Source organism: Netta rufina (assembly GCF_964035555.1).
Source record: "Netta rufina genome assembly, chromosome: 3".
NCBI lineage: Eukaryota > Metazoa > Chordata > Aves > Anseriformes > Anatidae > Netta > Netta rufina.
The window spans coordinates 120,561,707-120,584,459 of NC_140125.1; the positions used below are offsets into that span (position 1 = coordinate 120,561,707).

Below are 22,753 nucleotides of genomic sequence, written 5' to 3' on the forward strand. Positions count from 1 at the left end.
AGGAAAAGGAAAAGGAAAAGGAAAAGGAAAAGGAAAAGGAAAAAAAAGAAGAAAAAGAAGAAGAAGAAAAAGAAGAAGGAAGAAGAAAAAGAAAGAGAAAAAGAGAAGAAAAAGAAGAAGAAAAAGAAAAAGAAGAAGAAAAAGAAGAAGAAAAAGAAAAAGAAGAAAAAGAAAAAGAAAAAGAAAAAGAAAAAGAAAAAGAAAAAGAAAAAGAAAAAGAAAAAGAACAAGAACAAGAACAAGAAAAAAAGAAAGAAAAAGAAAAAGAAAAAGAAAAAGAAAAAGAAAAAGAAAAAGAAAAAGAAAAAGAAAAAGAAAAAGAAAAAGAAAAAGAAAAAGAAAAAGAAAAAGAAAAAGAAAAAGAAAAAGAAAAAGAAAAAGGATGGATTGACCCCCCCGGAACTGTTCCCACCCCTCTGCTTCCTCCCTGGCAAAACCTTCCCAAACTTTGACTCCTTCATCCCAACTCCCAGCAGGGAAAGCAGCACGACCCCCCCTCACCTTGCCCGACATCAGCCACCAAAACCCATCTCCGATCTCCCGGAGACCTCCACGAATTCCCTGACTCCTGGGAGACCCCAGAGCACGCCCCAGGAGCTCATTTCCCAGCTCCCCATCCCCTCGTGGCCCCGTCCCCGCCATCCCCAGGACCCCCAGGACCCCCAGGCCCCCCGTGCTCAGCCCCACGACACCAAACGCCAGCCCCTCGCCCCCGCAGCACCGTGCTGGGGGAGCTGGGCTTGGCTGCGTCAGCCGAGCTAATAAAAGCTTTTCTGTCTCTTTCTGCCTCCCCGAGAGCTGCCGCGTTAGTCATGCCTTAGCTACCTTGGCTCCTTGTTTAAAAAAGCGTTACAAAAGCACAAAAGCTCATTAAGACGCAACCGCAAGCGCTTAATAATGGCACAGGTTTCACAAGATCAATTTCCCGCAGCAGCTCCGGGAGGTTTTTTTTTTTTTTTTTTTTTTTTTTACAAGTGCAGAAGACAAAAGGGGTGCAGGCGAGCTGCTCTGGAGGAAAGTGAGACCCGCAGCGGGGCAGGGCTTTTGCATCGCAACCCAACCACGAAAAGCGAGCTGTGGCTTTGCCTGCACCTTCACAAGGGTGGGAGCACCCGTCTGAAAGCACGACCCCAGCCCCGGGGCACTCACCAGGGACTTCTCCTCCTGCCGCAGCCACTGGTAGTCCTCCACCATCTGCTTCTGCTGCTTGTCCAGGACCTGCCGCATCTTCAGCCGCTCCAACTCCCACAGCTTCTGCGCCTCCTCCCTGCTGCTGGGACGGAGGAAATCTTCCTCCTGGCGCACGGAGCAAGAGGTGACGGAGGGCTCAGCAGCCAGAGCCCCCCAGGTCTCAGCACGGGAGCTGGAGCCCGCTGTGCGCATGCAAAGCCATGCACCGGACCCCTGCCACCGTGAGCCTGGGGCTGCTCCAGACCGACCCCAATGAGCCCCCGGGCTTCTAGCAGTGAGAGAAACCCACCAGCAGACCCCACATCTCATGCACCACGTCCCAGCACTCCCAGTCCTGTGTGCGAGCCCTGGGCAGCATGCACAGGATGCCCCGGCGCGGCACATCGTGCCCAAAGTGCGGGTGCTGATGGCACCGGGGCCACCCTGGCGTGATGGACACTGCCTGCCTCTGATTTCGGGGCTGTGCAGCAGTGCTGAGGAACCAGGGCAGAGCACCCAAGCTGCCAAACACCACCAGCACTCCAGGTGATGATGCTGAGCGTGAGGAGCCGACCCAGAGCCTTGAGGTCCCACCCGTCCCCAGCGCACCCCTGCCCGTTCCCGGAGACGCCGTGCCCACTGCTCCTTCACCAACGTGCCCCCTGCACGGACACGTGCACAACAAGCATGGCAGGGGGCTGCGAGCACCCGGAGCCCTTCACGGGCACGATGCCTCCAGCCTCAAGCAGCACAGAGACAGGATCAGGCAGAGCACGAAGCTGGAAGCGGCGCAAGCAGCAGCGCAAAGCACGGCGCGGAGCATCGCCCCCTCCTCTCGCTCCGGCGAGGTCCCCGGGGTGTCCTCGGGGGTGTGGGGACCCCTCTCTTACCCTCATGCTGTGGCGCTTGAAGACGTTGTGGCGGTTGAGCGGCGGGGTGTGCAAGGAGCTGGCCGGAGACTGGTACTCGATGGGGCTGGTGAGCGTGGGCGAGCTGGCACACAGACCCTCGGGCACCTGAGGGCGCGGGGCGGCGCGGCACGGCACGGAACGAAGCCAGGGGGAGGTTAGTGCGGACGGACGGACAGACAGACAGACAGAGAGCGTGGGAAAGCGGCTTTCACACCTTACAGAGGAGCAGCGATGGCCCCAACAGGACCCTCCTCAGCAGGAGGTTTGCTCCGGCGTCCAGAGCAAAGGTTTGAGATTTCCTGTACTCCTGCCCAAAGCCCTGCCTGGCACCAGAAAAGCACCCAAAATAGTGGCTGCTCTTGCAGGGGGTGCTCCAAGGAGCAGAGCAGATGTTGGAGGCGGTGATCTGTGCTCCCCCAGGGCAGCTAAACTGAGCTGCAGGTGACATTGGGGTGCAGCCAGCCTCCTCTCCTCCCAGCCGTGCACACAAACCGCCCTGCCCTGGGGTAAAAGCCACTCTCCGAGCCCCGAGGCAGGGACAAGACACGGGCAGGGCTGAGCCCGAAGCGTTGCGCTGTCCTGCTGGAGCTCTGAGCCCCAAAAACCTCCAGCTACCAAGGGCTGGAGCTCCGGGCACGGCTTCCTGGCATCAAGCCCCTGTCGGACCCCCGCGGGCTGCTGTGGGCGCGCAGCCTTACCTGGAACTGCAGCTTGGGAGCCAGGAGGTTGTTCTGGGGAGGAGGTTTGTACCTGGGTCTGCTGGGCTGCAGGGGGAGAAAAGTGGAGTGGGTGCAAGCCTGGGGATGCCCCATTTTGGCTGCACATCCTTGGGTCAGGGCATGGGGAAGGAGAGAGCCCCGCAGCCTCCTGCCCACCTTGGGGGGCGGCTCCTGGAAGGACGGCGGCTCCAAGATTTTGGGAGGCCGGTGGCGGTTGTTGCGCTCCTGCTCCTTGGCCAGCTCCTTCTCCATCAGGTAAATGTCACTGAGGGGGAGAGGGACAGCACAAGGGATTGTCACAGCCCCCTGCAGCAGGGATATGGGGACGCACGGGTGGGATAGGGGTGGAAACCAGGAGGGCGCACGCAGGGATGGGGAGAGCCGAGGGAAAGGACCGGGAAAGGACCACGGGGAAGGCACAGCACCCAAAACCTCCCCTGCTCACCTCAAGCTGCAGACCAGGTCCTTGAACTTGGGCCTCTCGCTGGGGTCGTAGTCCCAGCAGCGTGTCATCAGGGTGTAGAGGACGGGCGGGCAGAGGTCGGGTTTGGGCAGGCGGTCGCCCCTCTCCAGCACCCCGATCACGTCCTTGTTCTCCAGCCAGAAGAAGGGCTGCCGGCCGTAGCTCAGGATCTCCCACATGCACACGGCTGCGGGGCACAGGGGAAGCCCCCCAGATGATGCTGGAGCACCCCGGGGACCAACCCCTCGCCATGGGGTCTTGGGGACCCGGTGGCTGTGCCGGGCTTTGTGGCAGGTCATGGTGTTCTTGGCATTTCACCCCCAGCCCCATGAGCACCCCAAATTCACGAGTCCCCTGGGGATGCTTGGACTGCAGCGAGCCCTTTCCTAGGGTGCCTTTGCCCAAAACTCAGTGACTCCCCTGCAGCAGGGCAGGATTTATCCCCGTGCAGCAGGATGGAGCCCCGGGATGTGCCCAGGACCCGCTCCATCCCCGTCCCACCACGCACCAAACATCCAGACGTCGCTGGCCGTCGTGAAGCGTCGGAAATTGATGGACTCGGGGGACATCCACTTGATGGGGAGACGGGTGACAGACGCTGTAGGGGGGAGGCAGACGGGGGCCGTGCTCGTGGCTGCAGAGGGGCCGAAGCGAGCCCCTGGCCCCCTCGTGCTCCCCTTACCTTTATAATACTCCTCGTCCTCGATGTACCTGGAGAGCCCGAAGTCCCCCAGCTTCACGCACTCCGGGGAGGCCACCAGGATGTTCCTCACCGCGATGTCCCTGCGAGGAGAGACCCTTGGTTATGAAGAAGGGCTGGACCCCCCCCCTACCCACACCAACCCGCTCCTCCGGCTCCCCAAAAACGGGTCTGCGAAGGGCTCCCCAAAAACAGGTCTACAAAGGGCTCCCCGGCCTCTGCCTTTCGCACGGTCCCGCTCCCCAAATCTGCCTCCCCCCACCCCGTGCTGCCCACCCCACCTGTGCACGCAGTTGATGGCCTCCAGGTACGCCAGGGCCTTGCTGATCTGCAGCGCGTAGAGGATGAGGGTGGGCACGGCGAGGCAGTGCTTGTTCTGCTCCAGGTACTGCCCCAGCTGCAAGGGGACGGGGACGGGGAGGGGGTCAGGGGCTGATAGGGTGGCACCGAGGCGGGTTGGGGGTCCCCAAAGCCTCAGTCTCCCCCCCCACACACGTACCTCCCCATAGGGGTAGAGCTCCATGATGATCCAGGTGGGCTCCTCCTCGGCGATGCCGATCAGCTTCACGATGTGCGGGTGGTCCAGCTTCTTCATCAGCACTGCGGGGAGACCTCCTCAGACACCCCAAAAAGGGGGGGGCCCTCCGGGAGCCCAAACGGCACCCATGGGTGCAGGGGGACCTCCCTGCCACGAAGCCACAGAGAGGGAGCAGCGGGAATTGCCAGGGAGGGCTGGGGGTCCCATGGGTTTTTGCGCACAGATGGTGCCCACCCGCTCCCAGCAAGCTTTCAGCAGCTTTTCCTCCCCATCTTCCCAAAAAAATGGGTATTTGGGGCAACAGCCACGTCATGGGGGAGCACATGGGACCCCTCCTCCATCTGCTGTGATCCACCTTTCAATGGCAATGCGTCCCCAAGCAGGGGGGACGGGGACAGATCGTGCCCTGTCTCCCACCCCAGCCACCCTACAGGCTCTCCCCATGCCCCACAGGGCACGGGGTGCTGCAGAGGAACCCCAAAAAGCAGCAGCCCCCCAACGTACCCGCCTCGCTCAGGAACTTGTCCTTGTTCTCGGGGCTGCAGTCCTTCTTGCAGGTCTTCACGGCCACGTTGACCCGCTCCCCCTTCTGCAAGGAGAGGCAGGGGCAGCTCCACCCCGCTCCCCCCCCATATAAAGGGGGCTAACGGGGACAGGGGGAGCACGGCTCACCCACCGGGTTGGTGTAGGTGCCCTCGTACACCTCTCCGAAGAAGCCTTCCCCCAGGATCCTGCCCAGCGTCACGTCCTCCCGGCAGATCCCGTAGTGCTGCACTGAAGGGACGAGGGTGCCCATCCCATCCCATCCCATCCCATCCCATCCCATCCCATCCCATCCCATCCCATCCCATCCCATCCCATCCCATCCCATCCCATATCCCCATCCCATCCCATATCCCCATCCCATCCCATCCCATCCCATCCCATCCCATATCCCCATCCCATCCCATCCCATCCCATCCCATCCCATCCCATATCCCCATCCCATCCCATCCCATTCCATCCCATCCCATCCCCATCCCATCCCATCCCATCCCATCCCATCCCATCCCATTCCATCCCATCCCATCCCATATCCCCATCCCATCCCATCCCATCCCATCCCATCCCATATCCCCATCCCATCCCATCCCCATCCCATCCCATCCCCAGGGTGGGCAGTGAGGGCAAAACCAAATCCTCGTTCCCAATTTCGGGGGGCTGGCGGGGACGGGGTGAGAAAGGGGAGTGACGGGTGTGAAGGCACCCGGGGGTGACACCCACCTCCAGACCTCGGCCTTGAGGACTCGTCGGGGATTTCAGCGTAAATATCGGAGTCTAGGGCAAAAAGGAGGGCGGGGGCAGCAGTGCGGGCAGGATCCGACCCTCGGTGCCCTGGGCTGGCCTGGTTTGCACCCGGGGTGCTCGGCTGCACCCCCCCCCCTCCCTGCCACACCAAATCGCAGCCCCCCCACCCCTTCCAACACCCCACTGGGATGGGTGGGGGGGAAGGAAAAGGGGGACGAAGCCCCCAGACTCACCCACGCTCACGCTGTCGGCCAGCACCGAGTGCCGCTCCTCCAGGTGCCTTTGGGGTGGGAGTACGGGGTCACCAGTGGGTTTAGGGTAAGGGTAGGGGTCCCGGTACCCCCCCCGGGGGTCTGTGCACTACTCACGGGCTGGGGATCCGCGGCAGGCTGCTCCTCTTCTCCCTTTCTGCAGGGGGACAGCAGCGGTCACCCCCCCTGGTGTCCCCTTGCCTCTCCAAGGGGAGAAGGGCAGGCATCCCCCCCAGCTCCCCCATGATGTTTTGGGATGTTTTTTGGGGAGATGTCCGGCCTCCTGGGCACCCACCTCTCCTGGGGAAGGCGATGAGGGAGGTCTCCAAGCCCCCCTGCAGCCGGCAGTAGCCGTCGATGAGGTCTGCCATGTTCTCGGCCTCGGCCAGAGAGGATGTCTTGATGGATAGGGACTGGGGGGGGGACAGGGGGGTGGGTGAGGGGCTGCACGCCGTGAGCTGAGGGGTGGGGGGGTGTGGGGATGGGGATGGGATGGGATGGGATGGGGATATGGGATGGGATGGGGATGGGATGGGATGGGGATATGGGATGGGATGGGATGGGATGGGAGGGGATGGGATGGGATGGGATGGGGATGGGGATATGGGATGGGATGGGATGGGGATGAGGATATGGGATGGGATGGGATGGGGATATGGGATGGGATGGGATGGGATGGGATGGGATGGGATGGGATGGGATGGGATGAGATGGGATGGGATGGGGATGGGGATGGGATGGGGATATGGGATGGGATGGGATGGGATGGGGATATGGGATGGGATGGGATGGGATGGGGAAATGGGATGGGATGGGGATGGGATGGGATGGGATGGGGATATGGGATGGGATGGGATGGGATGGGATGGGATGGGATGGGATGGGATGGGATGGAATGGGGATATGGGATGGGATGGGATGGGATGGGATGGGATGGGATGGGATGGGATGGGATGGGATGGGGATGGGGATGGGGATATGGGATGGGGATGGGGATATGGGATGGGATGGGATGGGATGGGGATATGGGATGGGATGGGGATGACCCCAAGCTCCCCAGCACCATCACCGCAAGCACCACAACCCCAACCCCCCCCAGACAAGGGCACTTTGGGTGGGCTCTGTTTGGGGGCAGACCCCCCCAGCAGCAGCTCCAGGCAGGACCATGACAGCCCCCAACGTCCTGCAGGGCAGCGCTGCCACCCCACGGCCATCCCCATCCCACCAACAAATCCCCACAAGTGTCCCCCCCCTCCCCAGCCCCAAACCTGGCCCCCCTCACCTGGGGGGTGCCGCTGAGCCCCAGCTGCAGCACGGCCCTGCCCTCCTCCACGCTGGAGCACCTGATGGACTTGATGTGCTTGAATTCGGCCAGGCAGGTGGGCTGGGGACAGAGGCACGGCCCCACGCTGTCAGAACCATCGGGGGGTCCTCACAACCCCCCCTTTTTCTCGGGGACCCCCCACCTTGGCTTCCTTGCTCGTCATCTGCCGGATGCCCTTGGGCCCGATGACCAGGTCCACCGTGATGTTCCACCCTTGCTGCAGGATGGGGAGCAGACAGAGGAGGTCAATTTTGTAGGGTTCTGCCCCAAAACCAGCTCTCCCCCCCTCCCCATTTTCTGCGACACCCCCCGAGAGAGAGACCAACTGCCTCCAGGAGGGGCTTTGGAGAGGGGCGAGCTCCAAGGTGAGAGGAGGATGGTACAAGGCAAGGGGCCCGGCGTGGGCACTTCTCCACCTTCAGCAACCTTCAGGCTCCTGCTCGAACCCTCTGGGCTTGCTCCCCTGCCCCGGAGCCCGGGGGGAAACCCACACAGCAGGGAGAAGCCCCCCAAGTGTCCCCCCCAAACCGGGTGGCTTTGGCCACGCTGTCACCAAAAGCTGCTGGGGATGCTCTGGGTGCGCGCTCACAACCCCACCATGGCTTTTTCACCCAAATCTGGCTGGGTTTACGGGCACGGTGGGCACAACCCCGAGTGCCAGCCCGTGATGGGGGCTTCAGGGCCACCCTGGAAGCTTGGGGGGACCATCCCGTGCCCCCCCCATCCCCTCCCGCGGACTCACGATGAGCTCGCAGCGGTAGCTCTCCTGGTCGATGTTGGCGAAGGTGGCGAGGGTGTGCAGGAACTTGAGGATGCACTCCTCCTCCCGCAGCAGGGCGTACTGCTGGAAGGTCTGCTGGATCATCTTGCGGAACTGCTTGGGCTGCGGGCAGGGAGGCTGCTGGACACGGCACCGGGGCACCCGGCACCCCGCGGGGACCTGGCCGCGCCGCGCCGCGGGGCGCACGCACACAGACACAGCAGGGCACGCACAGAATCACAGAATCACAGAATTTCTAGGTTGGAAGAGACCTCAGGATCATCGAGTCCAACCTCTGACCTAACACAAACAGTCCCCACTAAACCATATCCCTAAGCTCTACATCTAAACGTCTTTTAAAGACTTCCAGGGATGGTGACTCCACCACTTCCCTGGGCAGCCTGTTCCAGTGCCTCACAACCCTTTCGGTAAAGAAGTTAATCTGTGCTCATCTGTGTGCACAGGGACACGTGTGTGCACGCCAGCACAGCTCCGTGTGTGTGCACAAGAGCGTGGGTAGGTGTGCATGCATGCGTGCGCACGCCAACCCTTGCACACGTGGCCGCGCTTGTGTGCGCATGCGTATGGATGTGTGTGCCTGCAGGAACACCACGCGGGCAGAAATGCTCACGTGCAGGTGTGTGCATGATACAGCCACGTACACACACGTGTGCACGCTCACGTTGCCAGCAGACACGCTGTGTGTGTCACAGCCCCCCCCACACAGCCACTCGTGTGTGCTCACATGCGCATCTCCGCCAAAACACCCTCACAAGCATGTGCCAAGCCCCGTCCCCGCACACAGATGCACACACAGCCCCGCACACGCCTTGGTGCACACACACACCGACACCCCCAGGCAGCCAGGTGTGCCCCCACACCCTGCCTGTAGGTGTTCGGACCCCCCCACCCCAAGCACATCCCCCTCACCTTCAGGTTCTCCTGCATCTGGCTGGGGAAGAAGAGGTCCAGGCCCACCTCCTTCCTGGGGAGCAGAGACCCCACAGGCATTAATGGCCCCATAGGGACCCAAAAAGGACCCGTAATGCAAGGGGGGGGCACACCAGCAAAGGGGGGAGCAGGGGGTGCCCGGGGCCATGGGGTGCTCCTTGGGGAGCTTCCCCCACCCACCCCACACCAGCGAGGTGATGGATGAGGGAGGATGAGGAGGCTTGGAGCCCTAGAGCGGGCTGGAAGTGGGGTGGATGAAGGGTGGGGGGGCTTTGGGGGTCTCTCGGGGAGACCCCAGGGCTTCAGGGCGGGCTGTGCCTACTCACTCCAGGAACTCGAAGTTGGACTTCTTGTCCAGGGCGTTTTGGGGCATGTCCTTGTAAAACCTCCTGCGAGAAAAGTGACATCAGGCGGCCACCCACACATCACCACGCGTGTCCCCCCCCCTCAAATCCCTCCTCCACGTCCTTCCCCTTAGTGCAGAGCCCCCCCACGCAAGGTGCTGGAAGCCCCCTCCCGCTGCTGCCACCCCCAAAACCCTCCCGGCTGCTCATCCTGCCAGCCCCCCGCTGCGTCCCCCTCCCCAAAAAAAAACACCCAGGGGCACCTACCTGAGCTCGAGGCAGCCCAGCTGCAGGGCCATGCCCTCGCTCACCTTGCTGGCGTAGTTCTGCATGTACTCACTTCGGAGCTGGGGGGGCAGAAAGGGAGGTCAGGGGGTGGAGAGGATGCCACCTGCATCCCCAAGGGTCCATGCGCTCCAGCATCCCGATCCGGGACGAGGGGGGGGATTTATTGCCATAGGACCATGGGGGGGGGTTTCTGGTGGGGAGGAGGTGATGCCCCCGGTGCTGGGGGACCCCCCCAGACCTGCTGGTAGAAGTAGAGCAGCGTGGTCCTGTCCTCTGTGAAGCGCTCCATGTAGTCCTCGGGCAGGTAGCGGATCTGCAGGTCGTACCTGGGGGGCACGGCACAGCCCCCGGTGAGATCCCCAGAGGGGCGGGCTGGTGGTGGGGGGGGGGGGGGCACGGAGAGGGACCCCCGCAAGCGAGGGCTCCGTCCCCTACCTCCACTCGGCCTCCAGGTGCAGGCACTCGTATTTCTCCTGCACCTCGCCCACCGTCAGCTCGGGGTGCAGCCAGTGGATCTCGTCCGACTTGACGTGCTTGAGGCGCAGCCCGTAGCACTCGGCCAGCTTGATGTCGGGCCCGATGCGGCCGCTCACCAGGATGGATTTGATCACCTCCTGGGGACGGGATGGGGCAGGGAGGAGCGGGGCTAAGCCCCCTGAAAGCCCCCAGGACCCTCCCCAAACCCTGTCCCCTCTCTGCGTCCCCTGCGCTGCAGCCGGCTCCGGCTCAGAGCTGCTGCGGTTTCAGCGTGGGCACCCTGTGTGTCCTCGCACAGAGCCCAAATTGCTCTCGCCACCTGCCCCACGGACTTGACCCCAAGCCACCAAGGTCTGCAGATGAGCTTCAGCCAGCTCAGCCACGAGGAGGAAACCCAGCACAGCCCCGTGCTCAGCCCCTGCAGCCACCGCTCGAGCTCTCCAGCCTGCTCTGCAGAGACACAGCCCGAAGGCGACCGAGTTTTTTTTGGGGGTGTTGTTTGGGGACAAAAAGCCTGAAAGGGTCATTTCCAGCCTGGAAGCTCAGCAGAGCTGTCCTGACGTGCTGAGGGCAAGCTGTCGGGGCAGGCGTTTCCTCGCCGCGGCTGGCACCGCGGGCACCGTGCCCACGGGTGCGGGGACAGCGGGGTGGCACGCACGGCCCTGCAGCTCCTGCCTGGCCTTTGCTCTCTGGCTGGAGGCCAAAAAGCGAGCACAAGCTGATGGCACAGCCCGAGCTGTGCCTTGCAGCGAGCGCTGTGCCTTGCTTTGGGGGGGGGGGGGTGTGCGAAATGCTGGCGGTTGCGCCTAGGTCCGCAGGTCAGAGCAAGTCCTTCTGAAATAAAATCTCCCCGTCTCCAGCTCCTTGTAGCTTTGGGATCTCCAAATCCAAGCATGGTTTCCAAGCCACCAGGAGCCCTCGGGGAAGTTCTGTCCCTGAGGGTGTCCTGCTTGAAGCCACAGCAGCTTCTGGCCTGGGGAGGAGCGACCCGGAGCATCCCGGCCCCATGCCCAGCTCCGGGGACAGCCAGACCCTCTCCGTTTCCTTGTCCCCGCTTGCATTCCCCACAGGCATCTCCTGATGAGTCCTCTCCTTCTCCAATCACTCCTGTGCTCGTCTCCAAGCCCTTCTGCCACGCCACGAGCTCCTCCCGGGGGACACGAGGAGGGGATGTCCCAGGAGCGACCCCCGGCTCAGCTCTGATCCCCTCCACCTGGGCTTCCCCCCGAGAGGGAGCAGCGTCACCCCCTGCACCCACATCCCTCCTGGGATGCTGGAAACCATCCCCAAACATCCACGGAGGGATGAACCATGGCCAAACTCCTCTTTGCTGTCCAAAAAGGGGCAGAGCGACTCGGTGGGGCTGAGCCCTGCTGCAGGCACTGACCGTGGGGCAGAGGAACCCTCGCCCTCTCCAAGCTGAGCTGCTGGGGACGCCCAAATCTCCTCTCTGCCCCCCAAGATTTGGAGCCCAGGGGCTCTGGGGGCTACCAAGCCGTGAGAAAACCTCCTGCCAGGATCTCCCCCTGATGCCAGACGGACAAACTGCCCCGAGACACACCAAGTGCCCTCCCGCGCGCCTCCCTGCCCAGCGTACCCGTATCTCCGTCGTCACCGGGCACTTGACCAGCTTGAAATTCTTGCCCATGTTGAAGCTGTTGCTGTAGAAGCACACCTTGAGGATGCGCATCTCCTCCCGCTCGGCCTCCAGCGGCCCCATGCCCAGTGTGGCCTCCAGCGTGCCGCCCAGGCTGCGGAAGGAGCTGCTCCGCGGGCGCCCCAGGGGCTCGGGGACCGCCGACATCCTCAGCACGCCCGGGGCGCTAGGAGCTGAGCATCCCTTCCCTGCGGGGAGAGGAAAATATTGCTGGGGGGGTCTGGGGGCGGTGGGAGAGAGAGGAGGGGTACCCCAGGGGGTTGCGGGGATGGGGATGGGGTAGGGGCACCCGTATGGGAAGGAGGGAAGGGGATGAAGGGATGGAGAGCGATGGAGAGATGGAAAGGGAAAGGAGTGTGTGAGGGTGCTCTCCCTCCCCGTGTGCTCCCCTCCAGGCACACACGGCCACTGAGCACTGCCTGTGTCCTGACCCAGCACCTCCAGGCAGGACCTGTGTGTCCCCAGCACCCCCTTTGTGTCACCAGCACCTCCAGAAAAGTGTCCCCATGTCCCCGGCACCTTCAGAGCAACACCCGAGTGTCCCCAGCACCTCCTGAACAGTGTGTCTCTGTGCCCCCAGCACCTCCTTTGTGTCCCCAGCACCTCCAGAGCAACACCCCAGTGTCCCCAGCATCTCCAGCACAGTGTCCCTGGGTCCCCAGCACCTCCAGAACAATGTGTCCCTCTGTCCCCAACACCTCCTCTGTGCCCCCAGCACCTCCAGAGCAATGTCCCCATGTCCCCAGCACCTTTGCCACAAGCCCTGCGTCCCCAGCAGCTCTCTGCTGTCCCTCTCCGTGCGGACACCGCCGTGCGCACGGGGTTTGGGCTCCGTTACCCAGCTCTGGCCCCAGCTCCCCCAGCACAGCGGCCACCCCTCGCCCTCCATCCCACACACCCGGTCCCATTCTCACCCCTTTCTCCCTCCGTCCACGGCCCCAGAAAAAGCAGGACAAGGCTTCGCCCCGTGCCACGGCGCAGCGCCACTTCCTAGCGGAGCCGAATTTAGCCGAGGGCTCCGCGCAGAGACACGAGCAGAAAGGGGGAGAGAGCAACCCCGGGCCCGTCACCACGCGGAAGGGCAGCGCTTTTTTTTTTTTATATCGATTGGCCCTTTTTATTTTTAGAGGCCTTCCGAACAGGTAGCCCGCTCGCGAAACGTCCCGCAGGCTGGAGGGGAAGTGGTTTGAGTTTTCGTTTTACCAGAAAAAAAAAGAAAAAAAGGAAAAAAAAAATAAAATAAAATCAGCCTGCGTCGATCTAAAAGGGCATGGGATCGTGGATGATTCCAAGCGGATCCCAAATCTTTTTTTTTGTGGGGTGTTTGGGGAGGGCTGGCAGGAGGGACGGGGAAAACCCTGTCCTGCGTGCCCTGGGGCCGCTCGCTCGGTGCCAGCGGCTTTCCCAGGCTGTGCTCTTTGGTTGTGCAACCAGAAATGTGGAAATTCACCCGTTGTAGGGCCCTTCCTGGGTCCAAGCCCTCGCTGAGAGCTTGGCCCTCGAGTTACTGATTAACAGGCAGGAGGCTGTTTGCAAACAGCAGCCCGGCTGCTTGTGGGACGAACCCGGGCTGCCGCGGGGGAACGGCCCCGGTTTGGGGGTCCCTGCCCTGGAGGAATCATTTCTGGAGGCACTGGGGGGGCTGGGGAGGATGTAGGGACACCCGGAGGGGTTTTCCCTGCGGATCCAGGCAGGTGGCAAAGGGACCTGGAAGGCAGCAGGGGATGGGGAGGGTGGCACCCGAGGGGTCCCCGCTCTCCGCAGCGTGCCCGTGGGGCTGTACAGATGGGGACAGTGCAGGGACAGCCCCAAAGCACCCAGGGGGATGTGACAACCTCTGGTACTGCTGGGGACGGTGTTAGAGCAACCCCAAAATGCCCAGGGAGATGTGACAGCCTCTGGTACTGCTGGGGACAGGGCAGGAGCAACCCCAACGTGCGCCTTGTGGTGCCCGGCGAGGCGCTTCGTGCAGGATTCGAGGCTGCCCGCTGGCTTTTCTTCCTCCCCATTTTTTTTCCCTTTTCCCCTTCTTTTCTGCTGGAGCATCACCGAGATTCCGGGGGGGACACTGGGGCAGCAACCCCCGGGGGCAGGGGAGATGCAGCCAGGCACCCTCGGATCCCTCACAACCCCAAAGTCTCGGGGCTGCTGTGCGTGTGCGCTCACACATTTCACACCGTATTTTTTTTTTTTCTTTTCTTTTCTCGGCTTCGCAGCAAGGCGCAGGGAGGATCTCGCAGCAAGCCACATCCTTTTGCGGAGCCCTCCGACAGCCCCTGGCCCTGCAGCGATGCACCCCGTGGCCTCCCCGCTCCCCAGGAGGGCTGTGAGAGGGGTTGGGGGGGGGGGTGTGCGTGCAGGGACCGCCGGTGCCCCCCGCCCACGGTGGCCGTGCCGTGCCTGACGCTGTGGCCACCCAGCCTCGCTGTGCTGGCCTCCCCCTGCTTCCTGCTCACCGAGATCGAAATAGAGATAGGGCCGAGCAGAATTAGCAAGCCCCCAGCCTGGCCCGGCACCGGGGGCAGAAATATTCGCTTGGGGTTTTGCTGCTCGCCAGCAGAGGATGGGTCCCCTTCCCCCCCGGTGACACCTCTCCTTCCACCCAGGAGGGTCGGCCAGCCCCTCGCTGCCCCTCGGTGTCCCCCCCCGTCCCCAAATTCACAAACTCCTCACCAAATTGCACAGCAGCTTCTCCTGCGAGCCCCGGGCACCTACAGCCGAGCCCCGTGTCCCCTGGGTGTCGGGGCACCCTCCCGGGGGTGTCACGGTGGGGACGGGGCCACAAAGCTCAGCTCCCGGGTGGGAAGAGCTTTAGGACATGCGCTGGCGTTTCTCGGGGTGTGTGCAGTGCCTGCTTCTTCTTTCTCCCCACCTTCCTTCCCTTCTGGTTCGCTTTCCCCAGCCCCGTTCCCACGACGCGGCCCCTTGCGCTTTCGATGGGGCCGAGCCCAGGGGACAGAATCAGGGCTGGGTGCACCCCTGTGTGTCCCCACCCTGGTGGGGGACGTGGGGAGCACCCCACAGAGCACCCCACGCTCTCACAACCCCCTCCAACTCCCTGCACGAGATGCCCAGCCAAAAAAAAAGTTGGGAAGCAGGCACAGCACCCCGGGGCGCATCCCAACCGCCTTGGGCACCCCCGGGACCCCTCGTCCAGGGTGGCCATGCCCCACGTTCACCTGGCCATACACAGCCCTCATTTTCAGGGTGCAGAAGGGGCAGCACCCCATATTTCCCCCCCTGCCTTCTCACCTCCCCTCTGGCACAGGGAAGGGGTCCGAGGGATCCCGGCTCTGCCCCGGGCGCAGCGGTGCCGTGTGAGGACAGCGACCCCGAACCGAAACCAAGCCCCTGCACCCCAACACCACCACCAGCCCCCTTCCGAAGCCCCTGCGCCCCCCCTACAGACCCTCCCCGTCTCCTTGGGGCTGTGCTGGGGCACCCTAAAACGCCCCCCCCTGCACCCAGCCGCCCACACACGGGGTGCACCGGGAAGTTTCTGGTGCCGCCGCCGCTCGCTCCGGGGACGCGGAAAGGTTCCGTGCTCGGGCACCGCTTCCCCCCCAGCCCTACCCAAACCCCAGCCACTGTGGGGAGGAGGGGGGGGTCCACACATCCCTGTGCACCCCCAGCTGAGCCCCCCCACTCTCCCCCGAGCTCGGTGTGACGAGTTTGCCCGTTCTCAGCCCCCCTGGTCGAGAAGAACGGGGCGAGGGGCTGCGCCCCAGCGCTGCCCCCAAGGAAGCCAGGGTTTTTTTTTTTGGGGGGAGCAGGAGGTGAGGGGCACTTACGGAAAGTGGGGGGGGCGTCCCCTGTGTGTCCCCCCCGAGCCCGTGCCGGCGGTGCTGCCTCTTCCTGGTGACGGGGCCGTGCGGAGGCATTTGCATAGTGCTTGTCACGCAGCTCATGCTCGCACATGTGCCGTGCACGGGGTGCAAGTGGGGAAACTGAGGCACGGGTCGGCTCCCCCCCCCAAAAAAAAACACCCCCCAAAACACCCCACAAAGTGTGGAGCAAGGGTTTGGGTGCGCAGCAGCACCCAGCCCTCTTCCCTGCCCACCCGTGGGACCCCGCAGCAAGGACCCCCCCTCATTGTCCCCCTAATTCACCCTGGGTCAGTCGGCTCCGGCCCCATGCTCCCCGTCCTGCCCCATATCCCCCCACACAGCCCCCTTGCCCCCCACATCCCCAAATCTGCCTCAAAGCGCCCCAAACCCACTGCATTTTCACCCCCCCAGCCCCCAGTTTGGGGCTGCAAGCCCCCCTCCTCCCACAGGGCTGGGGCAGCGGGGACCCTGCACTTACCCCAGCCCCCCAAGCCCCCCGGTCAGGGGGCTCCGTCCCTCATGCCAGCATCCAGATTATGGCACCCCAAACCATGCTGCCTGCTCCCTGCTCAGCTCCAGGACCTCCCCAAAAAAAAACAAAACCCCAGCCCCCAGCCCCTTGCCCCCCTCCCGGGGGCTGCAGCGCTGCGCTCTGTGCCAAGGTGCCCCCGGAGCACCCCGGGCAGTGGCGATCCCAATGGCCAGGGACGAGATCCCAAAAGCCAGGGACAAGATCCCAAAAGCCAGAGACAAGATCCCAAAGCCCAGGGACGAGATCCCAAAGGCTGGGGACAACTGGGGGACCCCGCAGCGCTGCCCGTCCCACCCCAGGAGCCTTAGGGTGCCGGGAGCCCCGCACCAAGCCTGTGTGCCTCAGTTTCCCCTTCCTTCTGGGAAAAGGGTGAGGGACCCTGGACACCCCAAGGACAGCTCGTTTCACCCCCGTACAGGCAGACCCAGCAGCAGGGAGTGGGGCCGGGCACTCTGCAGCCACCTCCCTGCGGGTCCCTGCCTTATCTGGGGTGTCTGCGCCCCGTATCTGCCCCAAACCCACCCTGTCACGCCAACCCCGTGTCCCCCGCGGGCACGGCGAGCAGGATTTCACCTCCCCGCTGCAAACGCAGGGTGGGGAGCACAAAACCACCTTGGGGTGCTGCTGAGACCTCCAGCGACATCCCCCCCAGGTCCCCATCCCCTTCTCCCACCCATAGGGGATTTGTCCCAGGTTTTGCACCAGCTGGACCCCAAATACAGCCCCGGGAACCCCATGGGAGCACCATGCCCTGCCTCGGGGACTGCTGCCTGTCTGGAGCAGGGAAGGCAAGGCAAAAAGACAGCAGGGTCGGGGTGACGGGGACAGCAGGACGAGTGTCCCATTGCAGAGGGGTCGGGGTGTGCGGGATGGTGCTGCTGGCCCCGCCACGTGATGCCCGGAGGAAGCAAATTTCACAAAGCAGAGGGAGGAAATGACACAAGCTCCAGCTATGGGGATGGGCTGCCCCAAAAGGGGGGTGTTGGAGCAGGTACAGGGGGTGCCGTCCTCTCTGCTTGCAGACCCCAAACCAAACCAACCCCCCGCTGACACCCCCGGTGCCCTGCGATGCCCAAAAACACTGCCAGCGATCCAAAAGCACCCCCAGACCCCATCGAGGATGGGTCCCAGCACATCTCCACCTGACAACTCTCGTGCCGCAGGGGCATTATCCCCCCCCCCTCACCCCAACCCACCCCCATTTTTATAGGGTGCGGGTGTTTTTGGGCGCAGGGCTGTGCCGGGACACGCACCCCACCTCCCAGCCCGGTGCACCCAGGCAGCTGGGCAGGGCGGTGGGGGCAGCAGGCTCCCGAATATCAGGAATTAGACACGGCGAGCTGCCGTGACGCCCACGGCCGGCAGCTCCCCAAGGGGGTGACTCAGGCACGGGGAAAGATCCGCGTGTTCCCGGCACGGAGCCGGCGAGGGGACGTGGCACGGCCATCTGCGCAGGAACAGCTCGCCACCAGGCTCCCTGCGAGCACAGAAACCTCCCCAAAAATGCTCAGGGACGGGGTCCTGAAGGCAAAATGTCCCCGCCGGGCTGGTTTGCCACACCAGTCCCTTCTGGTTTCCACACTGACGGAGAGCTTCCAGGCTGAAAATGCCCAAATTTTGTCCCTTTGCCATGCCACAGCCATCAGATTCTCCGTGCTCCAGCTAGCAGCAAGCCCCCTGGCACAGCCAGGGCAAGGGACCCCCTCCCCGAGCATCCCCAGGCTCTGTGGGCAGCGTGGTCCATCCTCAAAGCCGTCTCTGCTCACCCAGGCGTGCTGCCCCTGAGAGCTTCCAGCAGCAGACTGCTTGGAAATGGCGATTTTCCAGCAAAACTCCAGGTGAGCAGGAGCAATAAGCAGCACGTTTCCCTCCCCAAAGCTTCCAGCCCATCCTGCTGCAGGACCAGGCTCCCAGGACCCTACGGATGTGCCCAAACCCTGCGCTGCATCACGGGGAAAAGGCACGAGGGAAAGGCACACCGACTGATAAGCCTGGCAGAGGTCCCAAAGTCAGGCTGGGGGGGTCGGCGAGCCCCTGAAAGGCAGCAGAGGGGGTGTTGGAGGTGCTCCCCCCTCGGGGTGATGCAGAAAACACGGGGCTTTGCCCAGGACTCAGAGCTCAGCCTCATCCCTCCGCACCAAAATGGTCCTCCCAAGCGCCGCCAGGTTAAAAATAACCCCGAGCAGCACACAAAGCCTCCCCTCGGAGAGGGGAACAGCTTTCCGGGAACATGGTGGGCGTATTTCCCGGTACCCTTTCTGCTCGAGAAGGAAGCCGAGGGCTCGCAGCATCGGGTTTTGGCAGGCGGGTGCCGGTCGCTAGGCATCCCGGTCGCCAGGCAACACGCGGGTACCGCGCGATGCTGCGCCTGCATCCTTTATTTTGGGGAGGGGAGAGGGTTTGGGGCAATAACCCACCCTATAGCCAGGGCTGGTGTGGGGCAGCATCTGTGGGATGTGGCCAACGTCACCATGCCATGACACCTGCAGGGTTCACGGACTGGAGCAGCACTCGTCCTTCCTCTCCCACCAGTACCAGAAGCGCCCAGTGTCTGCTGGAACACACACTAATTAACCTCCTCGGCTCCACCTCTGCTTTATTAAGGAAACTCAGCTCCTCCAGCCCCCCTGGGCAAGCTGTGTCGGGGCAGAAATCACGCCAGAGGGTGCCAAGCTGCAGGTCCCCCTGTGCATCCATGCCCGTGCCCCGTGCTCAAGCCCGAGCTGCATCTCCACAGCCTGGAGCAGCTCAGAAGCCACCACCGAGCCCCTCCCAAAGTCATTTCCCTTTCCCAACTGCCAGGCCCTGGCACGGGGCGCTCTGAGCGTTTGGGCAGTGCCCACGAGGGGGTCCCGCCGTGCCCCTCGCTTTATCTGCGCCACCCCAGGCGGCCGCGGCGCGGCTCGGCACCAAGCGTCCCCCCCGGCAGAGCCACGCTGACCCAGCACGCTTCTTTCTCAGCAGGGCTTGGATCTGCAAAACGTGGGGAAGTTTGCGTTTCTCGGGGGAACTCTGCTGAGTTCGGGGAAATTAATTTCTGTCATTTAATCGAGCATTTCATTTTACCACCATCGGTCGTTTCAGCGCGCTCTGGCACGCCGCTCGCTGCAAAAGGCCCATGCAGGGCAAGATCGCCACAAAGCTCAAAGTTTCTACCCTTTGCTAAGTTTCCAACCTTTTTGTCGGAATAAATAAATACATAAACACAATTTTAAAGGCCATTTTAAAAGTGAAATAAGCTGAACGACCCCCAGAGGTGCCTCCTGCTGTTTGCCCCTCTGCGCTCATCGCTCTGCGGACACCAGCGCAGGGAGAACGCGACGTTTATTTGTCTTTAACTCCCCCAAACTGGGAGATTTTTAAAATCTTCCATCAAACCTGCAGTGCACGGCCCCTAGGATTTAAACTGAAGGTTTTCCTCGTGCGCCCTCACATAAATGTCTCCGTGGTGGTGCTCTGGGTGGCACCGAGAGCACCCGGCCTCCTGCACCCTGAATGCCCCCTGTGCCAAGCTCCTGTGGGGTGGGGGCAGCTTCTTTTTGCCCCCCTTTCTCCGAGCACCATGTCTGGGGCAGCGATGCCCTCTTTGTAAAATGGGGACAGAAATGCTCTCACTTTGTAAAACGGGGGGCAGAAGTGCTCTCACTTTGCCAAAGGGGGGGGGGGCAGCGATGCTCCCACGTCACCCATGGGTGCTGCATTCCCGTGGCTGCACGCCCTTTGCTATCTCTGTGAGGGGCAGGGCCTGGGAAAGGGGGGGGATTTCCCGTCTGAAATCCCTCGGTGCTTCAGCCTCGGGAGATAACAACGGGCAGCAGAAGGCTCCAGGTGGAAATTCCCCTCTCCTGTGGCTGGAACCGGCCACGGGGACAGGCGCAGGTATTTCGCCTCTGGCTGTAGTGGCAGAGGGAGCTGTAGGAAATCCCCCCCCATCCTCCTCCTCCTCCTCTTCCTCCTCCTCTGCTATGGCCCTGCTGCTGCCTCAGCTCGGGGTGCTGTGGGTCACGGCGTGGGGAGCCCCAACCTGCCCCCCCAGCCCCTTTTCCATCCCCCAGCCCTCGCCAGCTGGAGCTCAGCAGCACCACCAGCATCAGCGGGGCAGGGAAACCCTCGGGGACACTCACAGCCTGCTTGCGTGCCCCCCAAAAAAAGGGGCAGCCCCCCGCACGGAGGGAAAGAAGGGGCGTCTGCAGGGTGCTAAGCGTGCAAGGTGGTGGGCGTGCAGCGGGCTGCGGGTGCATTGTGGTGGCCGCGCATTGTGTCGGCGCGCATTGTGGTGGCTGTGCAGCGCGGCGAGGATGTGCAGGGAGGCAGGTGAGCAGCAGCGGAGGCAGAGCAGCTCAGGAAGCGAGGCAGGGGCCAGCTCGCCCTGGAAAATCCTGGCCGTGGCAGCCCTCGTGCTGAAATGGGAGTTGATGGAAGCCGCGTGGGCACGGTGTCGGGCTGGTGCCGTGTGGGAGGCATGGGGAGCGAGGCAGGACTCAGCCCTGCGGGGAGGGATGAGGGCAGGGAGGAGGCTGAGCTCTCCTGCATCTCCTAACGGGGCACACGGTGCTGGTAACCACCCTGGAGGCCACCTCCACGGGGCACAGCATGGCCCAGCAGCTTTTTCACACAGAAAAGGACACGTCCAGGCCACAGCTCGCGTCCTGGGATGACATGAGTCATGCCCAGCCAGCGGCTGTGTTTTTCCAGCGGCTGCACGGGGAGCCCGCGAGAAGTCTCCCTCTGGAAGAGGCCGCGGGTTTTTCCCTGTGGGAAGCAGATTTTTGCTGGAAGCACCTGGGGATTGTGTTATAACACGAAGCGTTTGCGCTGCCCCCAGAGCGAAAAACATGGCTGAATGCCGTGGGGTTTCCCCGGCTCGCAGGAGCCGCGTTTCGAACGCGACGTGTTCCTCTTCCCCTTTGAAGCTGCTTCCCCAAACACAGCTCGGAGGCCTTGCCGTGATGCCCCCGCCCCACCGGGCTGCAGAGAGGTGGCCAAGCCAGCGAGACGGTCACCCCCTGGAAGGATTTTTCCTATAGAATATAAATTTTGCCCCCAAATTCCCCCAGGGAGGTGTCTCCCCGTGAGCATCCTAGCTTTTAACCTCCCTGCTCCCCGGGCTGCCTCAGCGGAGGAGGAGACCTGCGGATGCACGCTCGCCTTCAGGAATGCGAGAAGGCTTCGCAGGGAAGGTTCACGTCTCCCATCTACTCCTCGTGAGTAATAACTGTGCCAGGGAAAAAGCAAAATGATTCAGATGTTGCCTCCCCAGCCCCCAGCCGCCTGAAAAGAGCCTCGGCGCCGAGTGCTCACAGCAGCTGAGCACGAAGGCGTGGAGACGCAGAGCCTGGGGACACGCTGGACCCGCAGGCGCCCTCGCACTCCGTGTGTGTGTCTTGTGGGGTTTCACACCAGCGTGTGCAAGACACCACCGGCGAGGCTGAGCCTGCATCTGCCACGCACACACCGACACCACGGGCTATGCGTGCGCCCCTGCCTGGCCTTTGGAGCTGTGTTGTGACACCCCTGTGGGGTGCTCCCGCACGGCACCGCTGCCCAATGTGTCCCCCGTGGGACATCCCCAGCTCTGTGCGCCCTCCTCTCCTGTCCTGGCACTCCGAAAAGCTGACCCCATGCAGTTTGTCCTGCCCTGTCCCACACTTGGATGCAGAGGGGCTCTGCAGCTGGCTGCCCCCAGCAGGTTGTAGGGCCCTGGGGACGTTTTGCCCTAAAAAAGCCCCTACTCTGGGCGGTTTGGACAGGGGCAGATTCACCCCCTGCATCACCCCGACGGGGCTGGCTTCGGAGGAGCAGCGCGCCCTGCCTGGATGACACAACCCCGGCCCAAAAGGGAAAAAGAAACTGCAACGAGAGGCACCCAAAGCAGAGCAGCACTCGGGCACGCCGGCACCTAGTGAGCACGGGGGTGTTGCATCAGCCCCTCGCACCGTGTCCCTCGTCCTCCCCGTCTCTCCCCCCCCTTGCTCCTCTCGAGGTTGGCCAGGAGAAACCGCCCTGCCCTTGGGCAAACAGTGAGCTGGCAGCAGATAGCAGAGCGGCACCTCCCGCCCCGCCACCACGGCCCAGCTTTTCCCCAGCACCCCGGCACGGATGCGAGCGACGGCCCCGCTCCCCTTTTTCGCCCCGAAAGCGAGCGGTGGGCGCTCACCTTGGCCTGAGGGGTGCGTGGGGGACGCCTTGGAGCGGGCTGGCCCCGTGGGAGGCTCGGCAACCTCGCCGGCAGGAGGGTTGCCCGGGGTGGGTGCGTGTCCCGCGGGCTGGTACCGGTGCCGAAACCACTCCTCCCCGCCGCCCGCTTCCGGATAGGGCTCACCAGGGCTGGCGAGAGCCACGGCGACGCCGCCGAGGAGGAAGAGGAGGCAGAAAGCGAGGAAGGCCCCGGGATCCCCTCACCTGCCCACCCTCTCCGGGCCCCACGGTGCGGGTCGGGGCAGGTCCCATCCGGGAATTTGGGCACGGAGCCCGGCAAGCCGGTGTTTGGGGCCGGTCCCGTTCCCTGCTCGTACCTGGGAAGAGCTGGCAGGCTGCCCCCATGGAGCCCCGGC

General features: G+C 63.1%; 1 protein-coding gene across 1 annotated transcript in view; it reads right to left on the reverse strand.

Annotated features, from left to right (window-relative positions):
* The window catches only part of PTK2B (protein tyrosine kinase 2 beta), a 27,020-nt gene extending 4,272 nt beyond the window's left edge, over positions 1-22,748 (reverse strand). Inside the window, 24 exon segments of the mRNA XM_084284114.1 lie at positions 1,127-1,296; positions 2,780-2,845; positions 2,957-3,065; positions 3,246-3,450; positions 3,772-3,861; positions 3,946-4,046; positions 4,245-4,360; positions 4,463-4,563; positions 5,006-5,090; positions 5,178-5,275; positions 5,765-5,818; positions 6,022-6,068; positions 6,157-6,196; positions 6,335-6,452; positions 7,322-7,423; positions 7,506-7,580; positions 8,106-8,246; positions 9,054-9,108; positions 9,401-9,463; positions 9,686-9,765; positions 9,945-10,032; positions 10,142-10,320; positions 11,781-12,028; positions 22,715-22,748. Of these exon segments, the coding sequence (XP_084140240.1) occupies positions 1,127-1,296; positions 2,780-2,845; positions 2,957-3,065; positions 3,246-3,450; positions 3,772-3,861; positions 3,946-4,046; positions 4,245-4,360; positions 4,463-4,563; positions 5,006-5,090; positions 5,178-5,275; positions 5,765-5,818; positions 6,022-6,068; positions 6,157-6,196; positions 6,335-6,452; positions 7,322-7,423; positions 7,506-7,580; positions 8,106-8,246; positions 9,054-9,108; positions 9,401-9,463; positions 9,686-9,765; positions 9,945-10,032; positions 10,142-10,320; positions 11,781-12,028; positions 22,715-22,742 (2,459 nt within the window). The 5' untranslated portion in view covers positions 22,743-22,748.
* Positions 22,749-22,753: the final 5 nt, after the last annotated feature.